This window comes from Rhinopithecus roxellana, chromosome 5 (assembly GCF_007565055.1).
Source record: "Rhinopithecus roxellana isolate Shanxi Qingling chromosome 5, ASM756505v1, whole genome shotgun sequence".
Lineage (NCBI taxonomy): Eukaryota > Metazoa > Chordata > Mammalia > Primates > Cercopithecidae > Rhinopithecus > Rhinopithecus roxellana.
Window position 1 is genome coordinate 169,799,727 of NC_044553.1, and position 18,240 is coordinate 169,817,966.

Genomic DNA, 18,240 nt, shown 5'->3' on the forward strand with positions numbered 1-18,240 from the left:
TCCATCAGGCCAAGGTCTCACCAAAACAGGCCCTCCTGCTAGTCAATGGCTCTGCACACAGTAGGTGCTCAGTCCATGGTGGTACCAACTGCTTTCATGGTATCCATGCCTGGAATGTAATTACTAAGGTCCTCTGTTGAATGAATGACTTACGGAAATGTGGTGTGAGGTGATGTGACTCTTCTGCTGAGTGGTACCAAATAGAATCCACAACATCAGAGTGAGGAGGATGCAAGAGATCTCCTGCTTTGAACCCTTGTCCTTGTCCTTTTCCTTTTTTTTTTTTTTTTTTAAACCACGGATTCTTTTAGCAGTCCTGCAAAGGCAGTGGATAGTCTCCTTCTCAGAATAAGGGTCTAAATACATGAAACAGGGATGGCCAACCTTTTGGCTTCCCTGGGCCACACTGGAAGAAGAAGAATTGTCTTGGGCCACACATAAAATACATTAACACTAACAATAGCTGACGAACTAAACAGAAAAAAAAAAAATCACAGAAAAAAATCTCATCATGTTTTAAGAAAGTTTACGAATTTGTGTTGGGCCACATTCAAAGCTGTCCTGGGCCACATGTGGCCCAAGGGCCACGGGTTGGACAAGCTTGACATAAAGTAATACACAGAGAAATTACATATGAATCCAGTTATAATTAGTTATCAAAATGTTAAAAAAAAAAAATTTGTGACAGGAATCCATGTGCTTCTTTGTTAATACATGAATTAATGAGCTCTAGCAGTCCCCAGCGAGCCCTGGGAATCAGAAGTAGTAGTGAGCATAAATACTCTTGAAGCATCGGCCGCAGCTGTAACATGATAGAAAGACATCTATGGTTTTCACTGTGAAAAAGTCAGAGGTATCATTGATGCTCCTGGGGTTTGTTACTCACATTTATCGTTGAAGAAAATGCTAAATTTCAGTTAGAGGTTAGTGAAAATAAAGACGTCCCATTTAAGTTGATGAAGGAATTCATGACCTGGTGTTACCATGTATTTTACAGAGGCTTAGAGAGGTGCTTCGCAGTTTTATGAGGAGTGGATTGAAAAGTCAGGACTAGAGCTCAAGTTCTAGGATCCTAGCTCCATCCACCTTTCTGAAGTTTCCTCCTTCATTTGGGCATCAGCACCCTTAGGCGCTTGCATGCCTTGGCTACATAAATGTACCCTGAAGTGCCTCAAGCAATGACTCAGACCTAGGAAGTCTCCAACAATGGTGGTTGAATTCATTCAGCCACAGTTGCTAAACTGAGTCCCACTCCTGAATCCAGTCAACAAGCTCTGTAAACAAAGTTGGTATATTTACCAGCCCCCTACATGAACCCTTTCAGCTCAGGGCAGGAGACTCTCCCAAGGGTCCAAGAACAGGCAGATTCCAAACTGAGACCCAGAAGAAATCCCTTCAAGAAATGGTGAAGGTCGGGCTCATGCCTGTAATCCCAGCACTTTGGGAAAGGCGGGTGGATCACCTGAGGTCAGGAGTTCAAGACCCAGCCTGGCCACCATGGTGAAATCCCGACTCTACTAAATATACAAAAATACAAAAAAATTAGCCGTGCATGGTGGTGCATGCCTGTAATCCCAGCTACTCGGGAGGCTGAGGCAGGAGAACCCGGGAGGCAGAGGCTGCAGTGAACCGAGATCATGCCACTGCACTCCAGCTTGGGTGACAGAGTGAGACTCTAGAAAAGAAAAAGAACTGGTGAAATATAACAAGTTTGGAAAGTTAGGGGAGAAAAAGAATGGGTGAAATACATGACACACCCATATAATATTAATAATAGTCAATAACCATATTAGTATCCATACACTGGAATACCATGCAGGCACAAAAAGGAAAAGCTCTATCTTCACTGATATACAAAGATCTCCATGACATACTACTGCTATGAAACACTGCCTCTAGTGTGAGCCCATGTATACAAAATCTCTCCATCTGGTTAGCCAGGTAGATAGAGAGAGAGAGCTGGAAGCCTATTCACCAAATAATTGGCAATGGTTTCCCTTGGATAAAATTATTTGAAGGATTCTCATTTTCTTCTGTACATATTTTGATATTGTCTGAGTTCTCTGAGAGCACAGACGTTCTTCACAAAGTAGAAAAGAAAAGGAAAAAAATAGGGAGAAAATAGCCTCACCCTCTCCAACCTCTACCTTTGTTCCATGGTACACTGAGGGCACAATTCAGGTGATTCCAAGGTAGGGGGTATGCAGCCCCACATGTGGAAACCCTGGCCTTGGGTCTACATTGTGAGCTGAGGGATCTGGGCCAGGGGTCCTGCTGGGCTGGGTCTGGGAGGCATCCTGAGTGACACTAAAGCTTGTAACCAGGATGAGTCAGAGAACCCCCAGCACGCAGGGCCAGGTAACCCTCATGAGGCCAAGCAAGGGTCTTACTGTAATAGGTCACTCAAGGCCTTCCCTGTTGGAAATGTCAGTGCAAGCCACCCTTGCCATACTTGGAGGCACCTCTCATGGTGGGAAGGCCAATCACTGGCCTGGCCAGAAGGGCAGGGGTCCAGGTGGCAGCTCCAAAAACAGCCTGGGACTGGAAGGAAGGCACGTGCATGGGTGAGAGTCAGAGGACAGCTGAGCAAAAGCATCAGCTGAACTGTTCTGTGCATGCTGAGGACCCAAAAAGCAGTGGGAATGGTTCAGGGCTGGAGGAGAAGGGTGTGAGGGATTCTGCTGCCTTGGGGCTCTATAAGGCCCAAGTCCAGGTGGGAGTAGGAAAACCTAGTCTCCCATCACAGCCCTCTTAAAAACGCCTATATCCTCTCCTGAGCCAGCTACTCCTCAGCTTAAGAACCATTCATGGCTCCCAGTTGGCTGCTCCATCCATCTGGATTCCAACTTTGCTTCTGAAATCCTCCTTAGTCCCATCCTAACTCTAACTGGCTTTGCCAGCAACACCACCTGCCTTTCATGCTCTTTTTCTCTCTCTGTATGTCCCTCCCTTCTTTCCTTGCTACTCCACCTGCCCACCCACACCCTCCCCATAGCTCTAGCTATAGGAGACTCTTCCGAGTCTCCAGGCGCTCATGTTTTCACTTCTGCTTTTCCCTCTGCCTCCTCCCCATCTCCTTCCCTATCTGGTAAACTCCTACTAGCCATTCAAAGTCCAGCTGAATGCCCCTGTGTCTGCAAAGGCTTCTCCCCACCAAGCCAGGCCCTCCCTGTAAGACGTCAGTGCAACTGGTACAGCCCTTGCCATGCCAATCGGTGTCTGCATGCCGGCTCCCACTTCAAAGAGAGCTTTTTGAAGCTGACTTTGTGTTTCTGGCCTTGTTCAGTGCTGTGTTCCGAGTTCCCAGCCTGTACTTGGCCCACAACGGGAACTCAGTGACTATGTGCAGAGTGACTGGAGAAGGTCGCCATTACCTTTCTGCTCAGGAGCACTGCTGATGGTGAAGGGGTGCCACTCATAGCGAGCGATGGTGGGGATGTTCAGATACAAGTAGTCACCAGGTCTATAGTGAAAAAAAGGGGGCCGCTTGATGAGGAGATGAGTGACCTGGGAAAGAGGAAGGAGATCAGTATCATTCCTGCAGGCCCAAAGCCACCAGGGGCTCCAGGATAAGAGGGCAGAGGCTGGGCTGCCCTCCTTCTCCATAAAACAGACATGCCCCGAGACACGACACTCTTCTGTGCTTCTGAGTGGGGGCCCACCTCAGCAGCCAACCTGCCGATCTGGAAGTGGGCAACAATCCCAGAGGGGGCAGCCAGGCTGCGTCTGAAGCGGGGCCCCTGGTTTTACCCTGCTTCTCAGGGTGTAAGCACTGTTTTTTAGTGGACCCTCTGTGACGTGTCCCTGTGATGCCTCCCTGGCTGCTCCAGCCCTTTCTTGGAACTTCGGCCAGTGCTTGGCCAGCATTCCAACCACCAATGGGCATCTCTCCTTGGACAACAACATCCTTCCAGACAATTGCTTCGGAGCACTGTGCTATCTCTAGGCCTCACAGCAATTGTATGAGGCGGGTATTATCTTCTCTCTACTTTAGGGAGGAGAAGACGAGGCTCAGAGAGGTTAAATAACTTCCCAAGGCCACCGGGTAAGAAACCGTGGGATCTGAATGCAGCTGAGGCTATTGGATGCCAGAGCCTAGACACACAGCACAGCCTCATTCTTCAGCTTCCCAGGTCCTCCAATGCAGTGTGTCCAGAGCTGAGCCCACCTAGAACTGCCTTCCTTTTCTCTATAGATGATACCACTCAGACACCTGGGAGACGTCCTAGACTCCATCCTCTCTGGTGCCACAAAACATAACCAGTTGCTTCTTGAGTCACTCTGTGATGTGTACCTGCCTACATCCCATGGCCACTGCCTCAGTGTCAAGGCCCTCATGAACTCTCATCTTTGTATTTGCAAGAACCTCCCCACAAGCCCCCTCCAAGTCACCTTCCACAGAGCAACTAAAGAAATCTAACTAGAGTATAAATGGTCCCAGCTTAATACCACCATCTCCTCCCAGCATGCTCAGGGGTTCCCCATGGCCTGCAGGGTGGGTCTCCCAGCTCAGGAGGCCCTTCATGAGCAGGCCTTACTCACCTCTCTGGCTTCCTCCTGGAAACTTGGCTCCAGCTATGCCTAATTACCTGTGGTCCCCCAAGCACAGTATACCCTTTCAAATTCTGTGTCTTTACCATGCAGTTCCTCCTGCCAGCAATACCCTTCCTTGTCTTCTCTATCCAACAAACTTCTATTCATCCCTCAAAACCCAATATGGCATCTTCTCCCTTATTCTGAAGCTTTCTCTGACCTCCCAAAGGACAAAGGGTTTAATACCTCCAGCAACACAGCCCTGCACTGTAATGAAAGGGCTAGCTCCCCTAGAAAGCAGGACAGTGCAAAACCTTCTCTGTTTCTCTGTAACCTAGTTCAGGGCCTGGTACCCTGTAGGCACTAATGCTTACTGAGCTGAAGGAGAATGTTCTCCCCAAAACTGGATTTTAGAGGTGTGTTGCCTGCCCTGCCATTCACCTTCCTAAAGTCTCCCTCCTGGAGGGCTGGACTGGGTCTTCCATTTTGCTTGTCTCCTCCATAGCAACGGGGCTGCAACTACACTATTCCCTATTTCCTTGGGGGTCTGATGGGGTACCCAACTGTTCTACCCCACAAACTGTCCCTTGGAGGAGTTGGAAAGGCTCCCCCCAGCCCTTTGTACCTTGGAGGGGAGGAGGTTGACTTCCATGATGCACACGGCTGCCATGTGGGACACTGCCAGCCCGATGGCCTTCTCCAGGAAAAACAAGATTCCAGGAACCAGCAGCCACTTCCAGAAGTTGGGCCCATGAAAGATGAGCAGAAGCCACACGAGGAGGTAGGACAGGTGAGTCCAGTAGAACACCTGTGGGGGTAGAGGGGCAGTAAACTTCCAGAACTCAAGGCCTGGGGGGTGGAACAGAGCCAGAACTCAGGGTTATCCACAAAGCCAGGACAGTGCCCAGAGCCTTGACTCTCTCCTGGGGATGGAGTTGGGTAAGAGGTTGGGGTTAGGAAGCTTATTTTTCTGGGGGCTTGGCCAAAGGAGGCTGTAAGGGAAGATTCCTGATACCAGAGGCAAACATCTGAAATATCTGCCTGGGGAGGTTCTGGGCAGAGTGGAGTGCCCCCACAGGGATCATGAGCATCAGTATCCCTACCCCCTGACCCACTCTCAGAAGGAAGAAAGGAAAGACAGCAATGGCTTCCTAGGAGTGGAGAAGAAATAGCAGAAGACAATTTTAGCACACGCTAAAGCTTTGGGATCTTGAGCAATTTCATTACTTTTCTGAGTGTCAAATTCCTCATCGGTCAAATGAGGATTCTGATTCCTACTTCAAAGGCTTCTTGCTGGCCCAGAGTAGGTAGGTGCTCAGTATATATCTATTTCTGATGTGGCCAGGCCAGGAGATAGTCAAGCTCTCCAAACCAAGTCCTCTGTGACTTTCTGCGTCTTGAGGACGCTGGAGAGACAGAAGCAAAGATGGAACTAACATTTTCAGAGCACCTGTGTGCTAGGTATGCAGTTAGTGGTTTTACATGTATTATCGCCTATAATTCCTAAAATAACATAGAGAATTACACCTCCATTTTACAGATGAGAGAACTGAGGCTTGGAAAGGTTGAGTGACCAGTAAGCAGTGGAGTGGGGATTCAAAACTTGCTGAGCCTATTGTCCATCCCCTCCCTGTGCTGTTTTAAGCCCACTTAATCCAAATAGGCTAAAGGGATAAGCCAGTAAAGAGGCAGACTCCTCCACAGCAAAACATCTACACTTGGCAGACATAAACCACAGTCCAATGGCAGAACCCAGCGACAGGTTCCAAATCACATGCAAGTAATAGGCAGACCAGCTTGGGACCTTCCTGGGCTCTGCAGTAAATCAGAGGGGACATGGAAAGAAATGAAAGTAGAACCCTGGCCTTGGGGGAAGCAAAAGGGCAGGGACTGCGGCACCTCAAAGTGGCCACTTCTGCGGATGCAGGAACTGGAGCAGATGAACATGAGGAGAAGGAGCAGCAGCAGAGCGACACCCGTCGGGGAGGCCGAACCATGTACCCAGCCAATGCCAGGCCGCGTAGTGAGCAGCAGCTCCCAGAACTGGAAAGGGCTAGCCTCCACCTGAGCCTGGAGCACTGAAAACAAGCTCGGAAAGGTTGAGTGACCTCAAGACCAGTTCTTCCCACTCCACCTTCCCTTTGGAATCCCCACCCTGCACCATCAGATACCAGCACAGGCAGAAACTTTTGTCCAGAGCGTTGGCTTATTCAGGGCACTCCTTCTCTGCCCTTTGGGCAGGCAGTACACATAGGGGCTGGGCCCCGCATTCTGGACTTGAGGCTGCTCAAGCTTCTCCCCGACCCAACCCTGCCCAGATCACTCACCAAAGTTCACAATGTGGGCCATGGTGTGCACGAGGGACAGCCCCACCACCACGTAGCCCATAAGCTGGTGGAACTGGATGTTCTGGTCCAGTGGTAGGACTTGAGCCAGCCACGTGGCCCGCAGCCAGGTGAGGCAGCGTCTGAGCATCAGCACCTGGCCAGGCAGAGTGGGAGAGAGCCCTGCCTCACTCTCTGTCTGTCTTGTCCTCTTTTCCCAGCCACCTCCCTGCATCCTCCTGAGCCAGCTGTGCTTTCTGAACAGGACACTCACCAAACTCCCCTGCCCATGCCTTGCTGCTTCCCTGGATTCACACCTGAGACCACTAGAGGAGGGTCTCCAGAATTGCCGTGGGAAGAGAAAGTTACAGAATGTCTATGTGTATTAATTTTTATCTAAACACATGAGAAACATCTATGCTTTCACTAATATTTAATACATGGGCCAGGCACAGTGACTCTCTCCACTAATCCCAGCACTTTGGAAGGCTGAGACAGTAGGATCACTGGAGCCTAGGAGTTTGAGACCAGCCTGGGCAACACAGCGAGACCCCTGTCTCTATATATAAAAAAAAATTGTTTAATTAGCTGGGCAGGGTGGCACTCACCTGTAATCCTAGCTACTTAGGAGGCTGAGGCAGGAGGATTGCTTGAGCCCAGGCGTTTGAGGTTACAATAACCTATGACCACTCTACTGCACTCCAGCCTGGGTGAGAGAGAGAGACCTTGTCTCAAATAAATAAAATATCTCTGTTGACTTGGTGTCCTCATTTAGTCCATATGTCAGATGGGCACGTGCTGTGTTAGTTCTCGAGGTGCCTTGCATGAGGACCAGACTTTCCCAAATGCAGAGTGGTTGACCAGGGTTCTCTCATTGCTCATTTGCTTTCAGTATATTTATGTTTGCCAAGGATGTGGACTTGTAGGGTACAGTATTTGACTTTACCAAAACTAAGCTAACTACCCCTCACAGGAAGGACAAGTAGCTTTAAAAGTTTCCCAGCAGAGAAACCACAGATTAACAGTTGTGCTAGTAATGCAAGAGCAAACGACCAAGAAAATAAATCACACGTCTCCCACTCCTGGAATGAAGTCTTTGTCAGCTCGTTGAGCTGTTAACACAAAACCCACTCTAGGGATGGGTACCCCATTTTGCAAGATGTGATTATTACACATTGTATGTATCAAAACATCCCATGTATCAAAACATCCCATGTATCAAAACATTCCATGTATCGAAACATCCCATGTACCCCATAAATATCTACACCTACTATGTGCCCACAAAAATTAAAATTAGCAATTAAAAATAACAAAAATAAATTTAAAATAAAACCTACAAAACACACTCTAACAAGAAGCTGATATCCAGAAGCGTATCTGATCTAGAGATGGGCATCCCTGCTCATCAGTGATGAATCTTCCCCTGTAGTTACTTTGTGCCATTAGTCTATTAGCTAATGATAATAGGGCATGCATATAAGCATATGTTTTGTTTTAATGGTAGGAGTTGTGTGATCAAAAACTCTTAGAGGTCAGGCGTGGTGGCTCATGCCTGTAATCCCAGCAGTTTGGGAGGCCGAGGAGGGCGGATCACCTGAGGTCAGGAGTTCGAGACCAGCCTGGCCAAAATGGTGAAACCCCATCTCTACTAAAAATATAAAAATTAGCCGGGCGCAGCGGTGGTCACCTGTAATCCCAGCTACTGGGAAGGCTGAGGCAGGAGAATCGCTTGAACCTGGGAGGCAGAGGTTGCAGCAAGCTGAGATTGCGCCATTGCAACTGGGAGACAAGAGCGAAGCTCCCTCTCAAAAAAAAAAAAAAAAAAAAACACCTCTTAGAGACCTCATCCAGGAGCCAGAGAACCATATTCCAACTCCATGGTCTGGTATTCAAGGCTTCTTCTAGGATTTCCTCTTGAAGGCGGACCTGCACTGGGGTCTACCATAGGGGAGTTGTGAAGATCAAATGGAGCGTGCTCAGCACCGTGCCTGGTACATAGTGCACAAAATTGCCATCTATGTTATTATTTACCAACTGTGTGACTGTGGACAAGGTACTGTCCCTCTCTGGGCGGCATCCTCCACCTCTGGGCATTGGCCCAGCTGATTTCTGAGGTGTCACCCTGCCCTGGCATTTCAGGTGTCCTCTGTGGGTCGCTCTGTCTAGGAGGAGCCCACTTCGGCTCCTAACATTTTCAGAGCACTGTATGCTGGCAGAGCCTACCACGATGAAGCTGCAGTCGAAGTTGAGGCACTGGCCGCAGCCCTTGGCCACCATGACGCTGGCGCCGAGGTGACTGTTCGCGCCGGCCGCCAGCGCGAAGAGCAGCACGTGGAGGCCTGCATAGGCGGCCAGGCAGAACAGGTGACTGCGGTGGTTGTGCCAGTAGGCGCGGGTCAGCTGGCGCGGCCGGTGTGGGCGTGGGCAGGGGGCGGGGGCCACCAGCCAGTGGGCAGCGCTGTGAAAGAGAGGCGGGCTCCGCTCAGAGGGGAGCGGTGGGGCGGGGACCACCCATGTCTAAACTTAAAGACCCCCTCCAGCTGTGGCCAACCAAGTCTGGCAAGCAGGCCGGCTTTCTTCACACCAGGAATCAGAGAGGTCAAGTGGCTTGGTCACAGTCGCACAGCTCTGTGGAGTTGAAAGGGGACTCCGGTCTGCCTAATGCCACAACCGCGGCTATTTTTATTACTTCTCTTTACTTTCCAATTTTAAAAGAGGCAATGGAAGAATCTGAGATATGTTTTGGTAAGTAAGCCCCAAGAAAGTTAATACGCAGGTGCCCAGTGCGGGGGCTCACGTCTGTAATCCCAACACTTTGGGAACCCAAGGCGGGCGGATCACCTGAGGTCAGGAGTTCGAGACCAGCCTGGCCAACATGGCGAAACCCCGTCTCTACTAAAAATATAAAAACTAGCTGGGCGTGGTGGCTGGTGCCTGTAATCCCAGCTACTCGGGAGGCTGAGGCAGGAGAATCGCTTGAACCCAGGAGGCAGAGGTTGCAGTGAGCTGAGATCATGCCACTGTACTCTAGCCTGGGCAACAGAGTGAGACTCAGTCTCAGAAAAAAAAAAAAAAACAAAAAAAGAAGTTAATACACAGGAAGAATGAACTACAAAACCAGGCTCTGACTTGGGTCTTGTTGTTACACTCTTATTTTCTCCACAGCACTTATTAATTTTGTGCTGCTCTAGTTTGTTTGTTTATTGGTGTGAATGACCTGTCTCTCCGCCTGGAACGGAGTCCCAGCAGGGTGGAGACCTCATTCACTGCATTATTCAGAACAGTGCCGGAGCATAGAAGTTGCTTAAACATTTATTGCATAAATAACTACCTTTGTTAATTATTTGTGTGATCCTAGGCAACTTAATTCAGGCGAAGTAACTTCCTTTTTAAAATGAGTATTGCTATAAAATGCACTGGTATATGCAAAAGTGCTCAGCACACAGTAGGTGCCTCATACCGTGAGTTGATTCTGCAGACACTGCAGGAAGTGGAGGCAATGAAGATAGCTGCCCTGCAGGACACTCAAGAGTGGGTTAAACTGGCAGTGGAGAGGCGGGGCGGGGCGGGGCGGGGCGGATCCGCGGTGAGTTCCTGCCACACTTCCGACCAGGAGTCTAACGCTGCCGCGGACAGTGCCAATGCCAGAGACCTGGCCGTACCTGATGGTCAGGTTCTCCATGACTCCGGGGAAGCGCTGCAGCTCGTCCCGGAGCTCCTCGAAGGTGATGGCCCCGTTGCCGTCCTTGTCGGCGGATTCGAAGAGCGCCAGCGTCAGCTGGTCCAGCTTCTCGTCGGGCAGCGAGATGGCGCTCTCGCGCAGGCACGACTGCAACACAGTACGCAGCTCATCCGGGTCAATGGAGCCGCTGCCTGTCCCGAGTGGGGATGAAGCCGCGTGGGAGCCTGCCCCAGCACCCCACTCTGTACCTGCAGATGCCCCCTGCCATGCACACACTGCAAGAAGTGGTGGGCCTCTTCTGTTTACCCACCTCCAGCTTTCTGCCCATCAGCTCTCCTTGCGGGTATAGACCATGCAACTGAAGGACCAAATGCCACCCTCAGCTCAGAAACCTTCCATGATTCCCGACTGCCTAGCTCAACAGCAATGGACGCCTCCCCACGGGTGGAGAATCTTTGGCTTCAATGGATGCCTGTCTCCAAAATCTGTAGCTTCCTAAATACTACTCAACTTCCAAGACCATCTGCCCAGAAAATACACCTGCTTACTTAATCTATAAGGGGCTGTGTGCCCACAGCCTCAATTATCCAAAGGCACACTATATGTGGGTTAGTGCTGAGGGAGTGTGCCTTGTTCAACTTGGAGCAAATGCTCTGTTCATCATGTTGTCCTGAGAGGGGCCACAGCTATTCTGTGGCCATTCTAGTCCAGCGGTGTGGCCTTATGTAAACATGGGCGGTTGAAAGTGATGGGATAAGCAAGCCAAATCTACCAACAGAGATGAGATTTTTCCGTTTTTATTTTATTCTTCCTGAGCAGCAGAGCCCATGATTAATGATTTCTTGGCCTGCTTTGGATGTGGACACACCCAGTGTGGCATCCTGCTCCTGCCCCTCCTTAACTGTGCAATAGTGGGCTCTAAGTCCTCTGTGGTAGTGGACCTCACTTTGCTTATCTCTAAAATGAGAGCAATCATTTCTCCCTCTCAGAACTGGTTCAAGCAAACTAGATGATGGTAAAACACCTCATGCAGTATCTGGAAGACAGAAACTGCATATACATGGAAATTCTCATTAGTGTTGTGACTTCGGCCCAAGCCAAAGTCCATAATCACATTACGATGCAAAATCTATTAGAGTATATTATACCACTCTCCAGTCACACCTCCCGTTCTGCTTTCCTAGTGAAGAGCCACGATGGCAGCAGGTTTCTGGACTCATCCAGAGGACCAGTCTCCCCCTGGCCCCTTCATGGCCTCTTCTATCTGCTTTAATCTCTCTGTTGGCCAATTTCAAATCCAGGGTCATCCTTCACAATAATTCTCATACACACATTCTCCTTCCTTCTCCCTGTAACCTTTCATTCTACTGACTCTAAGAATATCCCATCCCTGGGTGAAGCCAGCTACCTGTTTCCTGCCCTCCTGCATCAGGGCAGCAAAGTGAACATTGCTAAAGAAAAGCTTTTCAGAAGGCAGGTCCATCCCTGTGAATCCCTTGCTCAACACTTTTTGATGGCTCCCCATTGTGCATAAGTTAACTAATTTAACCTTCCTCTCAACCCCATGAGTATGAAATATTATTATCATAATTCCTATTTGATAAATAAATTGAGGTACAGAGAAATTAAGCAACTTGTCTAAGATCATATAATAAGTGATGGAACTGAGATTTGAACTTAGGTAACTTGTGCTTAGAGTCAAATACTACACGATACTGCATTATACATACAGTGGAGTATAATGCAGCCACTAAAAATGACACTATAAGTACAGTGAGTTACCACTTCACACCCATTAGGATGGCTGTTATCAAAAAGCAGAATAGAAGGCCAAGCACAGTGGCTCACGCCTGTAATCTCGGAACTTTGGGAGGCCAAGGTGGGTGGATCACTTGAGGCCAGGAGTTCGAGACCAGCCTGGCCAACATAGTGAAACCCTGTTTCTACGAAAAATACAAAAATTAGTGGGCATGGTGGCAGGCACCTGTAGTCCCAGCTACTCAGGAGACTGAGGCTGGAGAATCACTCGAACCTGGGAGGTGGAGGCTGCAATGAGCTGAAATCATGCCACTGCTCTCCAGCCTGGGTGACAAAGCGAGACGCCATCTCAGAAAAAAAAAAAAAATGCAGGAAATAAGTGTTAGCAAGAATGTGGAGAACTTGGACCACCTGTACATTACTGGTAGGAATGTAAAATAATGCAGCCACTGTGGAAAACAGTAAGGCAGTTCCTTAAAAAGTTAAAAATAGAATTACCATGTCATCAAGCAATTCCCCTTCTGGATATATACCCAGAATAATTGAAAGCAGGAACTCAAACAGATATTTGTGCACCAATGTTCATAGCAGCATTAATCACGATAGTTAAAAGGTGGAAACAGCCCAAATGTCCACTGATTAGTGAATGGATAAACAAAGTATAGCATATACCTACAATGGAATATTATTCAGCCTTAAAAAGGAATTAAAATTCTGTCACATGCCATGACACGGATGAAGCTTGAAGATACTATACTAAGTGACATAAGCCAGATACGAAATGGCAAATATTGTATAATCCCCCTTAGATGAGGTGCCTAGAGAAGTCAGATTCTTAGAGACAGAATGTATGAATAGAATGGTGGTTGCCAGGGACTAGGGGAGGAGGAATGGGGAATCAGTGTTCAGTGGGCACAGAGTTTCAACGGAAGGATGAAGAGGTTATGGAGATGGAGGGTGGTGATGGTTGTACAGGAATGTGAATGTATTTAATGCCACTGACCTGTACACTTAAAAATGGTTAAGATGGCACATTTTACATTATGTATATTTTACCACGATAAAAATGATACTGTAAAGCAATATATTTTTACATTTCAAAATGTTCATTTTTGTAAGTGAAAAAAGGCAGTATGTATATAGTATAATCCCATTTTGTTAAAAAAAAAAAGGTGTGTGGGGTGTGTATGTGCAACCAGTTAGAAGGCAATATAGCAAAATGTTACGGGTGATTTTTGTGTTCTTTCTTATACCACTCTGTATTGTCTCCAATGTTCATAGTGAGCTTATACTGCGATGAAAAGGAAAAAACAACAGATTTTTTTTTCAAACATAGAAAAGAACAAAAGAAGTTTCTGGCCTCTGGTAAGTTGAATAGAAGGCATTTGTCTCCTGTGCCAGAGTACCCCCTTTTCTCCCCACTGCCCCAGAAAGGGAGGCAGGGATCAGACAGAGAGACTGGGGACTAGGGGAGAGATGAGAGGGAATGAAGTGTCAGCCCGGGTTTCGAAGACCCAGGAGGCCATGGCTTCTAAGAGGAATGGGAGGGTGCCAGAAACATCCCGCCAGCCCTGCTACAAGGTGGAGACCTCAGGAACCCCAGGGAGCTCCCTTTCCCTCCTTGTAAGGGCTATGCCCTGAGAACCTGGAGAAACCAGTCCCAGGCTGGGCTCAGGAGGCCGGGATGGCACCTCCAGGCCTGCCAAGGTGAAATGGCCAGTTCTCACTGAGGCCCCCACTGCTCTCCCGACCCGAGCCCACACCCAGGAAGAGCCCTTACCATCGATGTCATACACCTGGAAGAGGAATTTGAGTTTGTCCATGGGGCTGCCGTGGATGAGCAGGGCCAGTGCCTCCTGCAGCTCCTGGAGGGTGATGGTGCCACTTCTATCGGAGTCAAATAGGGCAAAGAATCGCTCTGCAAAGAAGGACTGTGGGCGAGAAGGGTGGAATACAGCACAACTGTGGCCGCAGGGCCTGGACTTTGAATTCATTCACTATCTCCCTGTGTCTGGGGTGGTGGTGGGGGGCTGCACCGTGGTGTGGTGGCATTCAGGCAGGACTCAGGTGCCTGAACACCCATCGTGATCCGCTCTAGTGGAAGACCTGTTCCGATCCCTGCAGTAAGGATGGGCTTGATTTGGGCTTCAGGCCCCCTTCAGGCACTGGGCTTTGTAATTTGTGTGGGCTCTTTGCCCCCTACATACAATCACCCACCAGCCTTTAAATCTCAGCCTCTGGGTGGCCCCTTAACCAACATGGGAAAGGGTCAGACAGAGGGTCCTCCTGCGGGCTCCTTCCAGCCCTGTCTCACCCCACTTGGGGTGAGTGCAAGGTATGAGTGAATCTGGGAAGGACTTACAGATTTCACTGGAAGATCTGAGACCTTTCTTTTGCTTGTTCTTAAGGGTGCCTACATTTTATACTTAAGGCTTGTTCTTTTTTTTTTTTTTTTTTGAAGCAGAGTCTCGCTCTGTCGCCCAGGCTGGAGTGCAGTGGCGTGATCTTGGCTCACTGCAAGCTCTGCCTCCTGGGTTCACGCCATTCTCCTGCCTCAGCCTCCCAAGTAGCTGGGACTACAGGTGCCCGCCACCACACCCGCCTAATTTTTTGTATTTTTTAGTAGAGATGAGGTTTCACCGTGTTAGCCAGGATGGTCTCGATCTCCTGACCTCGTGATCTGCCCACCTCGGCCTCCCAAAGTGCTAGGATTACAGGCATGAGCTACCACGCCCAGCCAAGTCTTGTTCTGAATCACCAGTTCCCTCATTCATTCACTGAGCAGTCTTGCCCTGTGTAGCCTCTGCCTGCCAGGCCTGGTGTTAGACCCTGGGAGCACAGAAATTAAGAAGACAGGCTTGGATGGGTGACCCAAAGATGCTGTGTCCTGGGATGCTCCCCTCAAGGCAGGGGGAGAACCCTGTGAAGCTCTAGTGTCTGACTTAATAAAACCATGAGGGGCTCACAAGTATGAGGTATAGGCCGAAGGCTGCTGTGGACTGACAACTTTGCCTTGGCTTTCTTCTTCATCCCCAGAATCCCTGGGTAGTACTTTTATCAGTCTCTACCATCCCGAATGCTCTTTGTCTTAAGATGTTTTACACCCTCCCATTTGGATGAGATTATCTCATTAGGCAGAATGGGATTTTTTCCTTCTTCATATTTGCTGTGGGAGGAGGCGTGGCGTTAGAATTCTGAGTAGTATCCCCAAGACCAGCAGGGGAGGGTCCTTCTGATTCAAGCAGGGCATTCAGATGCTCATCGGCTAGTCCCTGTCAAGGACCAGGCCGCTATTCAATGCCAGTCCCGAGGACAGCTGGGAGAGGCTGGCATTTTAGGCTCAGTCCTCCCTTCTCTGCTGATGTCTCCTGTGTGTCAGGGCATGCAGGCTGTGTGGGGTTGGCAGGGTAGCTGTGGAGCCTGGAGGACTAGGAACAGTGTGCCACGGCAGACAGGGCTTTAATGGTTATAGACCATTGACAAGCTTATCTTGAGAGGAAGCTTAAGTCAGAGCATCCGCTCTGCCCATGAGCCTAGTGGAAATTGTGAGGTTAATCATAATGCTTAAGATTTGACAAGCTACTGACTTCCAACTTCATGTGTTGTTTCGAAGACCCAGGAGGCCATGGCTTCTAAGAGGAATGGGAGGGTGCCAGAAACATCCCGCCAGCCCTGCTACAAGGTGGAGACCTCAGGAACCCCAGGGAGCTCCCTTTCCCTCCTTGTAAGGGCTATGCCCTGAGAACCAGGGCACATAACAATAAATGCAGGGCTTCCGCCTTCGTCCAACACTTGCCTCTTTCACATGCAGAGCTGATTTGAATTCTTGCAGGCTGATCTCCCCATCTTCTCCTGCAATGGTCTTAAACTGCTGAGTCACCCACCGGAGCCACCTGGCATCCTCCTTGGCACTCATGGTGCTGGGAGGCAAAGGAAACAGGTTTATGGGCTTGGGGTGGCCAAAGCTTCAAGAGGTCTTATGGTGGTCCCAGGGCCTCCGCCTTGCTCTAACTAGAGCCCTGGGCCTCTGAGTTGAATTGGGTCAATCAGTTCTGGCTGTGGATTGGAGCTTCCCACAGCCGTTTCTCCTCCTCTCTAAGCCTCAGTCTCTTCCTCTTATCCTGAGTTGGCTGGCCCAAGCTTGCTTCTCTTTAGGTTCTGAAATGACAGGGCCCAAGTGAGGTGGACCCACACTGTGGGGATCAGGTCAGAGAGTGGCATGCTGCGACTGCATTAATTAACATCATGACAACAATGACTTTCCATCTTGCGTTTACACAGATCTTTATGGCTTTCCAAATATTTCCCAACACCACTACTTCCTTTGGTCTCTCTGACAGCCTGGTGGGCTCAGACATTTTGCAGAGAAGAAATAGGCCCAGAGCATTAAGTAACTTAGCTAAATGTATTCAGCAAGTTAGAGACAGAGATAGAATTCAAATTCAAGTCCAGCATTTTCTTCCATTCTGCCCCAAAGCCTCCACCCTCTGCTTAAATGCTTGTAGTACAAGATGGACCAAGCCAGGATTCAGCCCTCAGGTCTTAACTCTTCAGGCCCAGGTTGTCTTCTACGATGTCACCAGGGTATTGGCTGTCTAAAACCCTCACAGATGGGCTGTCTGTACTATGATCTAAACAGAGGTGAGTGATGAAATTAGGACACTTCCGTAGCATCAGGACCCAGGAAACCAAAATTGAGGCAGTGAGTGAGGAGTTACAGATTCTTATTACTGTAAATGTCCCCCTGGGAGAATGGCCTTGTCTATGGCTCAGAAGTGTAACATAACCCTAAATGAGTTAGCTACAGTAATCCTCATTCTTGGTGGATTTTGTATTTGCAAACCTGCCTACTTCCTAAAATTCATGTGTAACCCCTGAATCAGTACTCACAGCCCATCTGTAGTCATCTGTGGACATGCACTGAGCAGTGGAAACTGAATCACCCAATGATTTGCTCCCCACTGAGGTTGAGCAAGGCAACAATGCCTGCTTTCTTGTTTTAGCTCTCAGACAGTGAGTGCCCTTTTCATGATCTATCTAGTATTGCATTTTTCACACTTTCGTGTTTTTTGTTGGTGTTTTCACTGTTTAAAACAGCCCCCAACCATAATGTTGCGGTGCTGTCTAGCATTTCTAAGCGAGCAAAGACTGTACTGTGCAGTACGGAGGAAGTACGTGTTAGGCACAAGTGACAGTGCTATTGGCCATGAGTTCAATGTCAACGAATCAACAATACGTATTTTAAAGATGTCTTTAAATAGAAACACACATAGAACAAGGCGACTTATTGATCATTTGACAAAAATATTGTGCCCTGAGGCTCACATGAGCCTAACTCTATATTTCCTTCTAAGAACAATGGTTCCAAATTCACTAATTCGGTGTTTGAGGTGACTTTATAGAACATAAATGAGAATTGATTTTATTTTTAAAGATTAAATAAATGTTAAAAATAAATGTACCAGTTTTCACATAAGCAACTAGACAAAGAATAAAATACATATCACACAAATGTAAGTACATACTACTAAATATAAAGTCAGAAATTAATGTATTAGAAAAACAAAAAAGTCAAAATAATACATTTATTTCAATTATGGAAATGGTTTTACAGATGTATGCATATAATACTTCTCTCTTATCTGTGAGGGATACTTTTTTTTTTTTGAGGGGGAGTCTTGCTCTGTCGCCCAGGCTGGAGTGCAGTGGCCGGATCTCAGCTCACTGCAAGCTCCGCCTCCCGGGTTCCCGCCATTCTCCTGCCTCAGCCTCCCAAGTAGCTGGGCCTAGATACTTTTTAAGCCCCTTAGTGGATGCCTGAAACTGCAGATAGTAGCAAACCCTATACCGACTATGTGCTTCCTATATAATACATACCTATGATAAAGTTTAATTTGTAAATTAGCTACAGTAAGAAATTAACAATAGCTAATAAAATAG

At 48.4% G+C, this 18,240-nt stretch overlaps 1 protein-coding gene across 3 annotated transcripts in view; it reads right to left on the reverse strand.

Moving 5' to 3' along the window:
- Positions 1-18,240, reverse strand: part of NOX5 (NADPH oxidase 5) — a 129,718-nt gene that overhangs the window by 16,409 nt on the left and 95,069 nt on the right. For 2 of the 3 annotated variants that reach the window (XM_010363641.2, XM_010363640.1), the window contains exons 2-9: positions 16,097-16,220; positions 14,081-14,231; positions 10,523-10,733; positions 9,084-9,318; positions 6,861-7,014; positions 6,433-6,611; positions 5,159-5,341; positions 3,375-3,507 (exon numbers count right to left, since the gene is read on the reverse strand). In XM_010363641.2, the coding sequence (XP_010361943.1) occupies positions 3,375-3,507; positions 5,159-5,341; positions 6,433-6,611; positions 6,861-7,014; positions 9,084-9,318; positions 10,523-10,733; positions 14,081-14,231; positions 16,097-16,220 (1,370 nt within the window). Of the gene's footprint in view, positions 1-3,374; positions 3,508-5,158; positions 5,342-6,432; positions 6,612-6,860; positions 7,015-9,083; positions 9,319-10,522; positions 10,818-14,080; positions 14,232-16,096; positions 16,221-18,240 lie in introns of all 3 variants that reach the window. The other variant, XM_010363639.1, reaches the window with a different exon arrangement.